This window comes from Vanessa tameamea, chromosome 21 (genome assembly GCF_037043105.1).
Source record: "Vanessa tameamea isolate UH-Manoa-2023 chromosome 21, ilVanTame1 primary haplotype, whole genome shotgun sequence".
Taxonomy (NCBI): Eukaryota; Metazoa; Arthropoda; class Insecta; order Lepidoptera; family Nymphalidae; genus Vanessa; species Vanessa tameamea.
Window position 1 is genome coordinate 4,732,816 of NC_087329.1, and position 18,738 is coordinate 4,751,553.

Sequence of the window (18,738 nt, forward strand, 5' to 3'; positions counted from 1 at the left end):
GCTAACAAGACAAGTCACTGTCAGATTATTACTAACAAGTGATCATATGATAAAAGATACGAAATAATATGGTCCTTCGAGCCGGATAGCGGACCTCTCTGGATTCTACGAGGTGCCGGATTGTCATCGATGATGTCAACCTTGGAGATTGAAGCCAAGGGATTCAGTCAGAAAGAAGACCTGGCTGTGACGTCAGTAATTGGAGGTGCGAGCGAGAGGGGAGCAGCTGACGTCACGAGTACGAAGTTGACGCGGAATTGTAGTGAGCGAACTGTGCCGCGATCATTTGTGAGTACTATAATCTTTATTAATTGTCAAGCTAAATTGGACTCTAAGTCAAAGGAAAAATGAATATAGAAAATCGGAGTTATTGTATGGATGAAAGAATTATAGAAGAAAATTGAAGTAACGGGGAACCAATACTCATCAGTCTAATTGTCAAACACTTAGAGAAAATTGAACTGTTATATGAATGAATATGTTGTTTATGTGAAACTTAGATTTTTATGTATAAGAATTGTTATATTTCTAAAAGCTAACTTGAACTTGTCACTTAAAGGGATTTGTAACGGATAAGTTAATTTAATAATATTTACATAATTTTACATTTTAACTCACAATGGACGTATTTGATAAACTTCAGGTAAATATTAAAGAGCTTATAGCAATAGTTCAAAAATAATAATGTATACGTGAAGAATAAAAAATCAGTGTAAAAGGGAAGTGTTATACTGGTTCCCGAAGTAAGCTTATGTACGACTGTGCGGGTTGTACATAATATGGAATTTTATACATTTCTTTCTTAATTTCAAGTCACATTTCCATTTAACTTTTATTTCAGAAATGTTGGCCCTACTAGCCTGACAGCGACACCGGTGCAGACAGCCTCGCGAGGACCTACTAAGACTCGATCGAGGAAAGGAGAGCCCACGTGAGGCCTCGGACTAAGTGGAACGTGTTTTCTGCGGAAACGCATCTCGGCTTTAGCTTGTATTTAAAAAGTTTATATATATCTAAATATAAAGACTTTTTTCTCGCAGAAAGGTACCCTTAACGTTCCTGCTCCGCCGTCTCCCTCTAGACATGACGGTCTCACACAAGAAGACTGCGGGTCTCCACGGCGATTTCCTGCGGAGCAATGCCGGCACGATTGCTCGCAAGAAGAGATCCCATCAGACCTCGCGGACCAGGATCTAACTCACCTGCACCTTGACCTTATGCTACAACACGTCCCGGTCTGTGCCATAGTGGTCAAATCATCGTAGTCCGATCATAACCTGCGTAAGTCGGAAGGTAAATAGGCGATGCTTCTACAAATATCCGAACTAGAAGAATTCCTTATATTGTCTCTTCGCTGATATGGATCTAAAGTGTAATGTATTTATGTCTCTAATTACATTAGCGCCTTTCAATTAACTACACAGCAATGATTGAACAATTATTAACCGTTATAGTAATTAAAATACAAGTGACCGACACTTGTATTTTAAGGCGTAAGGCAAAAATCAATATTTATTGTAAACATTCAATATAAAAAACAATATTGGCAGTAAAAATATTATAAGACCGTCGTTATTTTGATACTGAAATTCAATCATCCCTGTCCGTGCAAGCGTTATGACGTAGTACTACTTTTAATTGGATCCGCGCAACGCTGCCGAACTTTAAATTACAAAACTTGTGCATGCTGTTTTACGGTAACTCGATAAATTATGCTTTTTAAACTTCGTTTCGGTAATGAGATTAAATAAAGATTAAAATTAATAAATAACAATATAAATAAATATTGGACAACATCACATACATTACTCTGATCCCAATGTAAGAAGCTAAAGTGGCTAACACAAGTGGTGTTATGGAAAATCAGAAGTAACGACGGTACCACAAACACCCACTTCCAAGACAACATAGAAAACTAATGAACTTTTTCTACATCGACTCGGCCGGGAATCGAACCCGGGACCTCGGAGTGGCGTACCCATGAAAACCGGTGTACACACTACTCGACCACGGAGGTCAACACTTCTTTAACAATATTATCTTCGAAAACATAAGTAATTAAATAGTAGTTTAATAACGACCAATAAAGTTATATTTGTAGAGCCACAAAAATACCATTGTAGGTACATATTTCCTAATTAATTTCCATATCTTGAACTTTGAAGTCTCAATATAATACAACCGTTATATTAATGAAAACTTTTCTTTGTTCTTTTCTTTGCTAAATTTATAAGAATAAAAGCATTCTTGCTTTTGAAAAAAATAAGTGATTAAAGAACGTCATAAAAAGTGAATTTTATGAAGCACACTATTGACAGATTGAAATAGAAATATAAACATATTTATTATTGAATACTTATATTAATACATAAAGCAATACATTTTTACCAAAAAGACGGGGACGGACGTGTATGAAAATTGGCTATTAAAGTTTATGTTGAGAAGGAGTGCAGAAAGCTTATATTTTTTTAAAATATGCATTAGAAAAACATTAAAATAATTATAAAAAACATTACATACATTACGATACGTTTAACACATACATGTTTATCTACAAAATATGTTATATATTAATATCAATATATTGAAATAGGTATCATATAAAGTTTGATAATGCCGTCAAAGAGCAAAGGAAAAAAAAATCTCAACTATATATATATAAAGAAAATAAAAAATATATTAATTATAAAAGGGTCATTAGCTTTGCTCTGAGATTCTGACATATTTGTTTTTCTATTTAACAATATATTTAAAAACAAATCCATTAAATTATTAAATAGTATAAATAAATGTCGTGTATATTGCACGTAAAAATGATTACAAAAAATGGCACTCGGAAGTTCACTTCTTACAATATGATAATTTAAATGTTTGTATGTTTTTGTTTGTCACATCATGAAGTGCTTTGAAGAATTTAATTTAAACATAAGTAGATAAGTGTAGATTTATATCGTATTTATGAAAATATAATATAAAAAAAACGATTAGTCATGAATCAACCCGTATTGTTATAAGCTTTTCCCTCAAAAAGAGAGGTAGCCTTTGCCATTTAAATTCTGTGGGACTTTTAAATTCATTAGACATGTGACTAGCTCATAAAAATGATGGCTACAAAATAGTGAAATTTATTTTTTTGTTACATTTTTCTTTATAGTACTTATCCAAAAAGTATAAATCCTTAAGTTATTTTCAATATAATCTAGAAATGTACATACATCGCAAATAAAAACTTTTTAAATATAAAAGAGATCTACAACTAAAGCCTTAACTTTATTTTAATATCGAAACTTAACCAATATTTCTTAATCGGCAGTAGATTAAGTATTATCTATACTTTTATTAAATTTTATATGTATAATGTAGAATCTTAAAACATAGATATATATATTAGTGACTGACCTTGTAGGGTTTACCTTTGGAACACATCTCAGATGTGAACGGAATAATCTTAAATTTTGGAATTTTTACATAGCTTACTATGCCACTACACCTCGTGGTCGCGGGGAGATATTCCTTATGAACAACGAATTTCAATTTAACATCATATTAATATAATGTTAATTAACATTATATATTTACGCGACACATGATTCAACATAAATATACCTGATCTTATTTTCGGTTGATTACTTTCAAAGATTTATACAAAAGTTCCTTCTCTATTTATTCCTCATAGACGAATGATAAACACAATTTTCGTATTTTTAACTTCAAAAAACGAACTTTCAAGAAAACTCATTTTTCTCTACCGTAGGATGATGCAATTTCACGTTATGCCACGAAAATCAAGTTTATACGAAATGGCACCCACTGGAGTGAGTACGCCAGCATAACCACTAATAACCAGTGGTACAGTCACGGTATCTTGGGTGGCGCCACGGGATCGTTGGCGACTTTAGCTTCAACTATCCATTAATAAAATTAGTCATTAAAGATGCCTCTTAGATATTACATCGACAACATCGTAAATTCCTTATCTCCTAATTTTTGTCTAACATTTATCCCTGTGCTAGCAGTTTATACAACAATAGCCAAGTTACCAGTTCTTTATAGATACTAAAAAGATATTTTAGGCAACTCGAAGAACCCTATATAAAGTTTATTGATTTAACAAGAGATTATGTTAAAAGTATAAAATATTTTATCATCGAAAACATGATCGCCATGCGTAAGGGCGAACCCCGACTTTAACGTCGTTATGCGGTCCATTGATCGTTTTAAATCTCTAAATTGACAGAATAATTAAATGTGTCCACGGACTGAATCAAGCGCTTACAACCTTACACGATTTACTTAAATATAAAAAATATATTTATTTATTGTATATATATTGTTTTATGTTATATACCTTTGCACTATTAAAACGAGTAAAATTTAGTATCCTAGTATACACCAGTTTAAATTCAATTAAAAAAGGTAATAAGAGAATTGAGTACGTTAAAACCTAAACAGACCAACAGGTCAAGCTAAAAAAACATGTAAAATATATTCTAAATAAATATTTCTATTTTATTTTAAAACTATAAAAACAAGTAATAGTCTACACTTATTTCAATAAAATAAAGCCAAGTGTGAAGCGGTAATTTGCTCTAATGGTTCCGTAATACATAGGAATACGGTACTATTCATTTTAGTTATTAAAATTTTCAACTACCTGACTTATACAAAAATTAATAAACAACCCTGTGAGAGATACTCTAGTAGTAGATAGTAGTAGATGTGAGGCCTAGTAAAAGGGCTCTTTAGGTACGTTGCTCAATAATAGACTATGAACAGAGACTATTAATTACGATCATTTGCCTATCTGTCTGTACCGTTAAAAAAAAAAAACTACAACAAGATCATACATGTGTTATTGAATTTCAATAAATTAAGAATCAGCGCTGTTGTCGAGATTGCGTTAAAATGTATATCCGTAGCGCAACTCACGGTCTGTTCAATTTCCCTAATCAATTATGCCGGGAAATTATTTGCCGTCCGTTTAAATTTTACTCATTCCCTTTTGCTAATGAATCGCAATTTGTTGCAAATTGTGACGTTCTTTCTATTCTTTTATTCGTTTTAAGTGTTTATTTAACTATTTTATGGATCAATAATGATCGATTTAAATATGGAAGTAAACGATTTTATGACTGTTTGAATATTATGTTGTATTTATGAGCCGTTTTGTTCATTAATTTTAATCGGTTATCACTTAACCATGTTAATAAGCTATTATATAAATTGAATTATTACGACAGTGTAGAGAAAGAAAACAGTTTACCGAACATTATCTAATGTTTTGATTACAAAAGCAAATACAGTAAATAAAATAGTTAAAGGAACTTACTTTGATTGTGGTGGTGGCTGTGATAGCAAGGAGCCAGATCCTCGTTTATTAAGAGGAGGACGTGGAGCTGACGGTCGCCTCTCGACTCCTGAAGCTGATCGCGTAGCTGGAGCCCCTTCGGCAGCCAAAACTCGAGCTGACACTAAAGCTGCTTCTGGACAGTTCTAAAAGAAAAAAACTTCGTAGAAACATAACACAGATATACATATTAAAATGTTAAATATACATTTTGTTTTAATGCAAGTTTATTCAAACTTAATAGACACTTAAAAACATAAATAAAAAACAAACTACGTTTCAGTAATATATTTCAAAATTCATTGGAATCAATTTCAATGTGATGTTACCACTGCCATAAACCATGTCTCGGTGTAATCAAGAAAAAACGGAAGCTAATCTAAAATAAAAGTACTCAATCTAAATTTTTCACATTTTAATGTACTAGGTTCTACCAAAGATTGTACAATTTAAAAATAAGTTCAATAACGTTTTATTTATAAATAGCGTATTTGATATTTTATACGATATATGAAAATTTTATCTAGTATATTTTATTTGTGTTTTTTTTTTATTATAAACATGTAATGCAAGCCGAGGCTGAGAGTTTAGAACATGATGATAATCCTAACTAAAGATTACAGATTTATTTTTCATATATTCAATTTGTATTTATAATATATGTCCTGTTCGGCGGTGAAGGATAAACTCGCGAGGAAACCTTCATGTCACGGATAGATTTCTACTACATTTGCATCCTACCCCATTGAAGAATCCACAACTATTGTAGTAGGTAGTAATAGTTTACTACCCATTAAAATGTAGCTGTTGCAATATATTTGAAATAATAAAATATGCTCCCAAAATTAATTTCAAAACACAACAATACACATTTTATCATAAATAAGTTTTCTCAAAAATGTAATCTTTGATCTCGGAGATATTATTCCTAACTTGTTTAAAAGTTAACGAAGGCATTTTGATCAATCGCTCGGATAGCTCTCAAAGTGAAGCGTACTCTGAAACTAAATTCAATATAAAGCGATCTCTACAATCTAAAAGTTTAAAATAATTTGAAGTGCTTTTGAAGATGATCTCGACGGCTTAGCCTTTGAATTAAAGGCAGACTTCGATCGGTACTTCGTTTGCATCGAATTCAAAAGCGTTCGTTTTTGTAACGCAGCTTATAATATTTACCTATAAACGTCGAAAAAATTACGGAATGTTTTATACGCTCTATCAGTTGTCATTGATGAGGAAACTAAGAAGACATTCACTATTCAAAATTTTGCTATAAATTTACGGCAAAGTTCCATATGTATACAGCCGTGCTTTATGCAACATACATAGCCATTTACATTTTTTTTTTTATGGCATTGATTGGCGGACGAGCATATGGGCCACCTGATGGTAAGTGGTCACCACCGCCCATAGACAAAGGTGCTGTAAGAAATATTAACCATTCCTTACATCACCTATGCGCCACCAACATTGGGAACTAAGATGTTATGTCCCTTGTGCCTGTAATTACACTGGCTCACTCACCCTTCTAACCGGAACACAACAATACAGAGTACTGTTATTTGGCGGTAGAATATCTGATGAGTGGGTGGTACCTACCCAGACGGGCTTGCACAAAGCCCTACCACCAAGACTGCCATGATATGCCATTTACCATACTTATTCTACTGCCAAACAATATAAAAACATTTCGTACCGTTTTACAGTTGAAACCGAAATGAGGCAGCGTTATTACAAGCAATGAAATCGCAAATTAAAATAAAAGAGATAAAACAGTGAACAGTATTAAATCATACAGATTGACGCTGCCCATTTTTTTTCTTACTATTATATAAACAAATATTCTCATTATATAATGAGACAATCTTATCGTAAAAACTATAAATATATTAAAACATTCGGGTATAAGTTAGATAGCAGTGAACAGATACCTCACTATCAACTTTACCGCTACATACTCGTAGTTGCAAGTACATTTTTGGATGGAAACCAAATAAAATAAACTGCGTAACGTGTTTGGCTTACTTTGGCCCTATAAAATAACTATGACCTAAGCCGATCTGACTTTCTAAAACATTGCAAGATAAAAGTATAAATTTTATTTCTTACGTATGTAACAAAGTAATTCGATGACTTTGCATTTTAGCTAATGAAATTCGGGATAATACTTAGGACCGGCCAACCATCTAGGCGCCCCGGGCTGCATTCGGCGCTCTTTTATATTCAACAAGGGTCCCACTGGTGGATCTAGGGCCGTATTTAACCGATGGAGCACGGGAGACAGGAGACTACAGAACTCAGTGTACCCCAATTTTGGCGCCATGAGCCGTCGCCCCATCGCGATTTTCTTGTTCTAATTGCAAAGCGTTTATTCGCTCTGCTAAGAGTAATTAACAAACTAACTTAAATGCTTATAAAAGCACTTGGTTTTATAACGGGTAAACTGTTTTCTTAGCCCACTTTACTACTTGCTTTTATGCTTACAGTAAAAACGGAAAATAGAAATAAAAATTAAACCGACTTCAACACCAACGAAAAATGAACTAAGAAGTAAAAAAACTCAACTGGATTTTTTTATTAAGGGGCGTTATGTCTTAACGGTTTGAAGTTCGTGCCAAGCTTATTATGTTTCATTTAGCAATATAAACATCTGCATTTTACAACGCATTATTATATATATAACCTGCGTTTTTAGTCACATTAAATTTATAATACTTCACCTATGTGCTATAGATGTCCGTCACCGTCATCTCCATTTTAGCCCCTCGAAATGTGAATTAAAAAAGTAGCCTATCTTCTCCGGGACTCAAACTATCTCCATACCAATTTTCGTCTAAATCGGTTGAGCGGTTACTTTCGCACAGATAATTTTCTCATAGATAACATAATTATAATAGCCTATGAGAAGTAAAGCTGTTTGATTTTATAAAATTATAACACATCATAAATATTTGTGGTGCGTAAACATAAGATGTTAAAAAGAGTTAATGTTACTATTGCAAACTTTTTCGTTCATTCTCGTCATTATGAGATACATCTTTGCCATAAAGTAGCATCTTTAAATTTTGTATATATTTACTTCAAAGGTGTTCAGATTTCGTTCCTAAAAAGAACATCACTAATTAAATAATGCCATGTTTGGTCTGTGTTTTCAGGTAATTTTCTTTGGAGAAACATACGGAACAAGTTATAAAGGCTTGTCTTCTATATTGGCAAAGAATATCTTAAAAACAAATTGCTTTTGCTTTACATTGCGTGTTTAAGTTTGAGCTTGTACATCAAACATTTAAACTATTATTCTTTAAATACAAAATAAATTATATAGTACGAAATAAACTATTTGCGAAATTTAATTTTTTTAATTAAATTAAATATATATTTATATATGTACCTATATACTACCACGCAACAACGATAAATATTCGGTCCTTACAAAGTGATAAATAAATTAATATATATATTTTATTTTTACTTGGTGGTAGGACTTTGTGCAAGCTCGTCTGGATACTCATCAGATATTTTACCGCCAAACAGCAGTACTCAGTATGGTTGTGTTCCGGTTTGAAGGGTAAGTGAGCCAACGTAACTACAGGCACAAGGTACAGTTTTGGGTAGCGGCACAAGTGATTTCGTACCAATAATCATTTCTTAAGTACCACTAGTTTCAACACTGGGTCCTCTTTTATATAACGGATATCTATTGGTCACGGGTAATATTGACGAAACTTTTACTCAAAGTAAGAAATATAAATGATCGAATAGTTAACAAGATTATTTCTATTGAAAATCTTAAAAAATCTGGTTATTAACTGAACTTTTATTAGTCATGTTGCTATGATGATGTTGTTAACAAAGCCTACAAAATGACTTGGTCTTAAGAAATGTGTCACCACGTTAAAAACATCGTTGTATCAATATAGAATGCATCTATATACTAAAAAGACCCTTAGAGTAAATGTGACTGCAACTCTTTGGTCCATTCGTTGTGTAAAACATTCATAAATACAACTAAAACAGTAAAATAAAAATCTAAAGATCCAATAACAAAAACGAAAGCCATCTTAATTTAATTACGTCTACGATTGCTTTCGTAAATGAAAGAGACGAAATTAATTGATATTTCGAAATAACAAATTTGAATATTTTCAATAATAATACTTATTAAGAAACATTAATTTGTATGTAAGTAAGCCTCCACTCTAAATTGATAAAAATAAATGATCTTTAGAAAACAAATGAGACTCTATTTATTCAAAGGCGTGTAAAAATGACTGTGATATATAAAAATGTTTTTGTAAAGATTTTTTTTTTAATGCAAATATCTTCTACATTTTTGACCTCAAATAAAAAAAAATCCAGGTACCGGAATGATTCCGAACTTCTGAATATTATTTTTAATTATGTTTTAAACAAGTGAAAGCAACAAACAGCTATTTGTAAATTTATGTAACTTTACTCCTCTTTTTTGGTCTAATTTGACGGGACTATTAATGAGGTTTAAGTGTTATTGACTCATGGTGAAAAAATTAAAGTTATGATGGAAAACGTATAAAGTATAATAATAGAGTACTACCGTAATTAGATATTTTTCTATATAGAAGTAATGATCATGTGGCGTTTAAAATCACTTCGATTTACCTATTTTTATTACTTTATTAAATACACTTACTGTAGTATGTGAAACTATAACGAATGTGATTGAAGCGCACAATATTTTTTATAAACAGAGAGATAGAGAAACATCGAGGAGATACTTCATTCTCGAATCGAAAAACTCGAAATAAGAACACTAAAATCTAACTCATTACAAAAGTTTTTAGTGCTATATTTAGGCAGACGAGCAACTGAGCTGGCTATATTGACTATTCCTTACAAAACCAATGCACCACCAACTATAACAATTTAGATATTATGTATCTCGTGCCTATAGTTATCTCTCATTCGCCCCCTCAGACCAGAACATAACAATACTAAATATCGCTGCTCGGCGCTAGAATATGTGATTGATGGTACCTACCCAAACGGGAGTGCTCGAAGCACTGCCACCGAGTAAATAATACAGCACCTATATTTTTAAGTGCGCAAGTCTTTTATAGTTTGTAGGTCCCATATAATCACTCGAATCAATATCGGAAATATTAGCGACATATAAATATAAAGGATATTCATATATACCAGTAGAACTAAAATTTAATGTTGCTATCTTTAAAGTTTTGAAATATAACACTTTGGATTACAGGAGTCTACCTAATCAGCAGTACCTGGTTCACGTGACAAGTTTTATCTACTAGATTTGTCATTTGGAACTATTAATATAAGTATTAGCAAATAATACGCGACAACTTTTACGATCACCAAAAGCAGGTAGTTGGCAAAAATATTGTCCATTTTATATATTTGAATACCTTCTAATCGACTTGTCTTAAAAATTATAAACTTACGATGTCGTTGAGACCATTTTAGTCTTAAAAAAACGTACAACAAACTGGGCTAACTTATATTGTTAGTTAGATCACTTAAGATATTTAACGCATTACATGCTAAATTTATTTGAATTTGAGATTAGGTTGGCTTGGTGCAAAATTGACAAAGATTTCATTTCTCTCTTCAAGTTCTAAAACGTTCAAAAATTGATTTTTACAAAAACGTTGTTTATACCAATTAAGTTCCAAGCCAATCATGTATTTAGGTCCTATATCTACACTAAAAAAAAAAAAAAACAAAATAATGAAAATTAAGATAATTTTGTTTATTGTTTTGTGTAAATATACTACTATACAAACCAAAATTTAATATTATCAACATCAGAAAAGTTTGTATACAATTTTGGTATTGTTCGCTAACTTGCCGCCGAATATGAAAGAAGTTTATTCAAATTGTAGGTACAAAATATTGGGTAAGTTTGTTTGAAATATTTTAAATTGGATATTAAGCTACCGAATGTGGGAGTATGTAATGAGAGCAGGTATCTTCTATGATTTAAGTACCCACGTAAGTTTAACTATTTACCATGTAAGATAAAAATGTATTATTTAGAAATGCTAAATTATGAATATTTGTAGGAAGAATTTTACTTATACATTACAAATAGTAGTATTTAAAATTTTTTTAAGTAACTTTTGAAACACGTCGCTGAATATATTATTTATTTATTTAATATGTTAAATTCTTGAAATGACATTATATTCTCAACGCAGACGAAGTCACTGGTGATAAGCTAGAGAATTATAATGTCATTTATCGACTGTTTGGTTGCGTTGAATCGTCAAACCTAACTGAAAGCCCGCATACATCGCTCCATTACGTTATTAAGGCATTCAACAACATTAGAGCAATTCATTGAACGATTTATCGTTACTCGGTTTTATAGCTAAAACGATGAATATATCAATCACTTATTGCCTAATTGAAATTGGATAACTTACTCTCAATGAATTTACTGTATTTACAACTGCTAAATTAAATATAAATAATATTACGACATAAAAATACTTAACGTTATAACGCAATAACTAGGCAATCGATTTTTCCATTTAATAGAACTAATTAGGAATTGAGAACAAACTCACTGCAGAACGCGATCATGAATTGTCAAAAAGTGTTAGAAGACATTGACTTCAATAACTATACATTTAAATTATAAAAAAAGCCGCCTCAAGTCAATTTTCGATATTTCACGTGTGAAATACGAAGTGAATTCTGTTAGAATAATATTGATGTAATAATACGTGTTATCGCTCCGACTCACGTTTTTTTTTTACGAACGTTTGTTCAAGTACCTTGTAATCTCTAAAACTATCGGATTAAATTGTACCGAGTAAACGAAGGTTTAGCTGAAAATGCTGAATTTTTTTTTATACTTTTATTATTTAAATTTACTGTGTAATACAAATAAATTGAATTAAAGTTATCGTTCATTTTACCCCATTTATTGAAAGTGAATTTGGATATCAACCGATCTTTCATACCGATTTTTCGGATATCTCTTATAGATATATCTTATATTTGACAGAGCTCGTACCGACCGCCAATTTTCAATTTTCATTCTACTTAACATTTTTATTTTTTTAAATAACTTTATATATAAAACCTCGAAGAAATCAAACAAAAAAATCTTACATCTTACAGTATTGATTTAAAAAAAAATACGAACAATATAATTCGAATGCTTCGCTTCAATTACGTTATAATTGAATACATTAGGCATCGGAAATGTATCGTTTAATAATAATATGTTTACAGACATATCAATTAAGTAAATACACATTGTTAGTGATATTGATACGATTGAATGAGATTTTGTAATTATGTCCTACGGCTCGGCTATCGGAAAGGCAGATCCGTTGTCAAGGCTACGTACTATTTAACCCCGAACATGTTTCCTAAACAATGTCTGATAATCGAAATTGTATTCGCTCGAATAAATACCGATGAAAATCTTCATACGAAAGCTTTCTTTTTTATTAGAATATAATCTTTCGAATACAATCAAACATAATACGATCATGATTTAATTTGAATATGTTCCTTTCTGATATTGGTTAGAGCCGAAATGGCTCAGTCGCTGGAACACGTAAATCTTAATCTTAAGTAATACGACCAATTCATTTCGTGCTCAGTACTAAATAAAAATATTTATCTGATAAAAAAGCTGCCACGGTTGGGCCAATCCAGATTGGAGTATCGTTATTTCACAACATCGATGTGTGATCTAAGCTGTAATTAAGACAAATTATTCAACACGTCACCTTCTAGTATTATCCGTAATAGGTTTCAGCCCTGGTTTGAGATGAAAACATAATAGAAACATTATATAGGACAGCATCTATAGGATCATATAATATGCAAAATCGTTGTCACAAATTCCGTTAATACAACCAAGACTAAGTTAAATGAAACATTGATAAATAAAATCTATCGACTTCTGTTGTAATTGATGTAATATTAACACTTATATATTTAAATCTATAATAGTGTAATGGCATCTGGGCTAAACTCACATATAACCTTAAGTCGTACTGTTACATATATGAGAATGAGTATTCATTATAAGTACATGACATACATATATGTACTTATCATAAATACTGATCCCTGAACACAGTTTAACAACATTTTACCATTATTTATTGTATAAATAATACTTCTAGAGAATTATAGAAGTCTATGTTATGTCAGTAGAAGTAATTTTACTAAGTAAACTCGTATTGTATGCTCCTTACTTTGTCATTGTTCTTAAACGTTACTTCACAAGCTTACAGTGTCAACAATATAGTGTGATGTAGCTTGTAACGTATCGATTTTGTATAACCAGCGCCAGGCGTATGACGTATTGGCGAGAATGTAGTAAACCTCATTGTTGACTTATATATAAATGTATTACAAATGTAGTATTATATATTCGAAATGATCAAACTAATACGCAGACTCACATAATAAATCAACTGAGTTTCCCTGAACAATTTGTTTATTTGTTTTATTAATAAATTTGTTTAAACTTAAATTAAAACGTCATCTGTAATTGAGAAAAATTTTTTTTTAGTATTAAATTAACACATAACTTTTGAAATGTTTTCATAAAACAGTATTTGGCTATACATTATTTATCGAACGATAAATCTTAATATCGAACACTTTTAAAATGACTATTGTAAAAACGTAAGCCGACGAAAATAATGTACAAGAAAAATAAATAATATATAATAATTGAATAAATAAATATACAAGAGTCAATATGAAACTTAGTGAATATCCCATTGAAACATGTGAAACGGCATCTCTTGTTTATAAGACAGATCTCTTGGGTTGGTGGATATAACATTATCGGACACATGCCGAGTATGAGATTAATAACATGAAAACTCAATTCTTACTTAGAACTCTATTACAGTCAACATTATATACATTCATAATAGTACATAGTACGCTTTGGCATGGATTTTGAAGGTATTGATCGATTAACTCTTAGGTTATGCGGGATGGAGTGTCGTCGGAAGCGAATTGCTTGGACGAAAAAGTTTATTACAAAAGGAAAAAGAGTGAAAAGGAGTTTTGAAAGAATATAGTAATTATAGTTCATATATTCAAGTTAGTGAAGAATATGTACTGAAACATGCAATGAAGAAGAAAAAAAAATGTAAGTATTCTTGCAGAAATGTCGCGATATTAACAAAGTTCAAAGACAAACCAAACGCAAAGAATTTTCCATCGAAAGAAATATTTTATTCTAATGGATAAATAGTAACAGAGCTTATAATAATAATAGACAATTTTTACAAAAAAATAACTGACTTAAATTTTCTCCGTCAAATTTTAATGGGACAAAACGGGAAGTAAATCCATTCAAACAAAAAAGAAATTTCCATATCAGTTCCTAAATAAAGGACTTCTAAAGTATAAGTATTTAAAAAAAGAATAAGTCGAGAAAAATTAAAAATAAACGATAAATATAATTTTAGCTCAACTTTTGTCACAGAGTATAAAATATTAATATTTTACAAAATATTATAAGCTTTTTGTATAAATGAAAATTTCTATTGGAACCTTAAAATTTCAAGTGTAATTTTAGAGTTATAAGTAAATAATTAGCTTAACAACATAAACTTACGATATATTAGGACATAGTTCGAGTGGATAAATCACTTGGTGAATATTTATAATTTTTTAATTATACAAATCATATTATTTAAGAACTCTAATTTTAAGACATGCGAAGCAGAGACGGTTTTACTAGAGTTACACTACTGAGTTTACTACTTAACAAAAAAAGTAATCTCGTAGTAGCACAAAATTCGCATAAATTACGCAGTTCATAGAATTATTATATCGGTGTTAAATTTTAATTTTTTATTACGGTTCCATGTTTTTATAAATTAATAGTTGAACGTGTATTTTAAAATAAGTTTTTATATAAAAAAAATCATGTTTATGCTGTTTTTATGGTAAACGTAACGTGGTTCAGGATTTGCTCTAGAAGTTCATCTTAACGGTCAACAGCATAGACACGAAATTATGTTGGTGGTAGAACTTTGTGCAAGCCCGTCTGGGTAGGTACCACCCATTCATCAAATATTCTAACGCCAAGCAGCAATACATAGTATTGTTGTGTTCCTGTTTAAAAAGTTAGTGATCCAGTGTCACAACATGCACAAGGGACGTAATATCTTTGTTTCCAAGGTCGGTAAAGCTTTGTCACACTTACAATCAGGTGCCTCGAAAAAAGTTATTAAAAATATTTATTAATATTTTTATCGGATCTGAACCATCATTCATCGACATTTTCATCACTGTAGGACAAAAGGAAATTGTTAAAATCAAAAATTGCAAATTAAATAAAACATTGTAAAAAAAAATGCATTTTTTCAAACAATCTGAATTCAAATATTACAAGCAGACAAATTGTAACATCGATACATCTATTAAGTTCACTCTTCAGAATGAAATAATATTGCGTGTTACAAACTGCCATTTATCATCCCCCGGATGATATATGAGATTTAAATGGAAAGTCCATTAACGTTGCTTGCGGTTTTCATTAGCAGCGAGCTATTAAGCTCTTGTAAAACCATATTTTTACTATTTCTATAAAAGAGGTTGAGATAAAGTGAAAAATATAATTTAAAGTTAACGTATGGGTACTTTAATGCCATCTAAATTATACGAAATGTATTTGGGTCACCAAATATATTTATTATTCGAATAATATCGCATGACGTCGTAGAAAATTCGGCAATAGTTTTCTTTTGTTTTCAATAGGCGGCAAACTTCCTCAAAATCCTCAAAAATCATAGTGATAATTCAGATTATTAACACAAAACATTAAAAAATATGTATATACCTACCTACCTTCCTCAAAAATCACTCCGTTCATAAGTGAAAACCATATGAAAATCCGTTCGACAGTTTATGAGTTTATCGTAGTTTTTCCAATTTCAAAGAATGTTTACAATAAAATTATCCTTATAAATATTGAAGATTATTTACTTAATAACTTTATATATATACCCTTTAAGTTATCCCGAGGCTCTGGATTCAATTAATCGTGCCAATAAAAAGTTATTGTGTTTTCCTTTTAAGAAATTCTCAGTAGCAACACGAAGTTTGGAAGCTGGGAATGTTTACACTGGCGTTCCTTAGAAGTAACATAAATCATTTTTTCTTGCGTCTGCATTGAATTATGGGAGTTAAGTAATAAAGAATGGATTTTTGTTTGCATGCACACTTTCGTCCTGCGCAATTGGCTAGTCTCATTGATTGATATTGAAAACCATTGACGAATTAGTCCACGAGGATAATTTCACAAATGTATACTAATATTACGAAAAATACGAAAGTAATTCTGTACCGCCGCTGTTACGCTTTCATGGTTATAGCACTGAACCGAATTTATATAATTTATACCTACAACGTTCTATATAATTCGAGCGAACCCGCTGGGGATAACTAGTTAAATATGAATGCGATAGAAATGTAGTAAAAAACGAAGTTGTCCTTTAATATAATCAATTATAAGTTATTAATTATTAATTTTGTAGAAATCAAGTTAAAGCCTCAAATATACTGATGATGCATCATTCAATAAAAGCCATAGAAACAAGGATGAAATATCCTAATAAATTGTTGTTCCCAGTTGAAATATACGACAAATCTGGAGCCCGGACAAGCATCACTGATTACAAATAATGCCAATTAAAAACGTTATTAAGGAAACAAATGAAACAGACATTAAGAAAGAAACTTTTCTTTACATATAATAAAATTGGAGTGTCTATTTGTAATATTAAAATAACCGCTTTTTACTAAATGCCATATGCTGTATACACGGTACATATACTAAAATGCCATTTTTTTTATTTTTGTCTGTCTGTTTGTTCCGGCTAATCTCTGGAAAGGCTGGACCGATTTTGACGGGACTTTCACTGACAGATAGCTGATGTAATAAGGAGTAACTTAGGCTACAATAATAACTTTTTTGGTAAATTCAAACGCGCACGAAGTAGCGTGCACGGCTAATTATACAAATATAATAAGTCGCTTAAACCCTTCTTTAACGCCGACAACGTTCTATTTTTTAATTATGTATAAAAAAAACTTTATCCAAAGAGGCTTATTTATTAAAAAAATTAAAGGTGACTGAAAAATTGGTTAACGGTATTAAATTTAATTAGCATGCTTGCTAGCTTTATATACAGTAATTTTTAATCGTGATTTACAGATACTTAAATAAGACCTCAATATAAATCATTTATCAGATTAAATTGAACCTAGAAGAACAATTAGTTATTCTTTTCATTAAACAAAGTATATATAACAATCGTATATAGTAAAATTTACTGTATATATCCCGCAAATCAAGGAATAAACAGAACAAGCTAACGTACCCGAAGGCGATCCCTTGACAGAGAGTCTAATCATTCCTTAGAAGTTAGAGTTAATGTCTATACAAGGTTCTCTTGTGATTATTTTTCTTGTAATTTAAGTTAATAAACTGTTAAAAGAAACTTCGTTGTATTAACTTACTGCTGCAGACATTTATCATTAAATAGTATAAGACAAAGTCACTTTCCGCTGTCTGTCTGTCTATGTGTATGCTTATATCTTTAAAACTACGTAACGGATTTTAGTGCGGTTTTTTTTAAATAGATAGAGTGATTCAAGAGAAAACACATGAGATAGTATAAGTATAAGATGTATAATATACATGCACAATATAGTAGAGAAACACCTATAATTTTAGAGGTTTGTAATTTGATGTCGTAAATAAAGATATTTTTTGCACTTACATTGCAAACGCTAGCTGAACCCTACGAGATAAATTAAAAATAATCTACTACAGTATTGTACACCTTGAAAAAGTCTACAAGAAACTCAATCTATCTAGGATAGTATATGTCTTTCTCTTAGCGATAACTCACAATAAACATTTTTTATCCTTTACTTTTTACGAGAAATAATGGCTTATTTACGAAGCGATTTTAAACAATACAATATTAATCCTTATCCAATTAAGTACATCCCTTAACACATTGGGAGATAATACATTTAATATAGATCAATATGGCCCTTTACAGCATGTCATTTAAATGAATATTTTCGACGATATTACAGATTTAAAAGGCAGGGACATAGCGGTTTCTATTGTCTAATGACAAAAAGTTGCGAACTTTGTATATAAAGACATTATATAGTATATTTAGTATCAGCACTGCCCGTGCGAAGCCGGGGTGAGTTGCTAGTATAAAAGTAAAAGAAAAATAACGAACAAAATTTTAAATTTTAAATGTATCGACATAACATCTTAATTTAAATTAGTAATTAGTTACCTAAGATGGTGGTGCATTGGGGATGTAAGGAATGGTTAATATTACTTACGGCACCGATATCTGGGCGGT

General features: G+C 30.9%; 1 protein-coding gene across 3 annotated transcripts in view; it reads right to left on the bottom strand.

The window, feature by feature from the left end:
- Positions 1-18,738, bottom strand: part of LOC113404638 (small G protein signaling modulator 2-like) — a 48,067-nt gene that overhangs the window by 17,764 nt on the left and 11,565 nt on the right. For all 3 annotated transcript variants that reach the window (XM_026645586.2, XM_026645587.2, XM_026645588.2), the window contains exon 4: positions 5,330-5,493. In XM_026645586.2, coding sequence (XP_026501371.1) covers positions 5,330-5,493 — 164 coding nt within the window. The remainder of the gene's footprint in view (positions 1-5,329; positions 5,494-18,738) is intronic.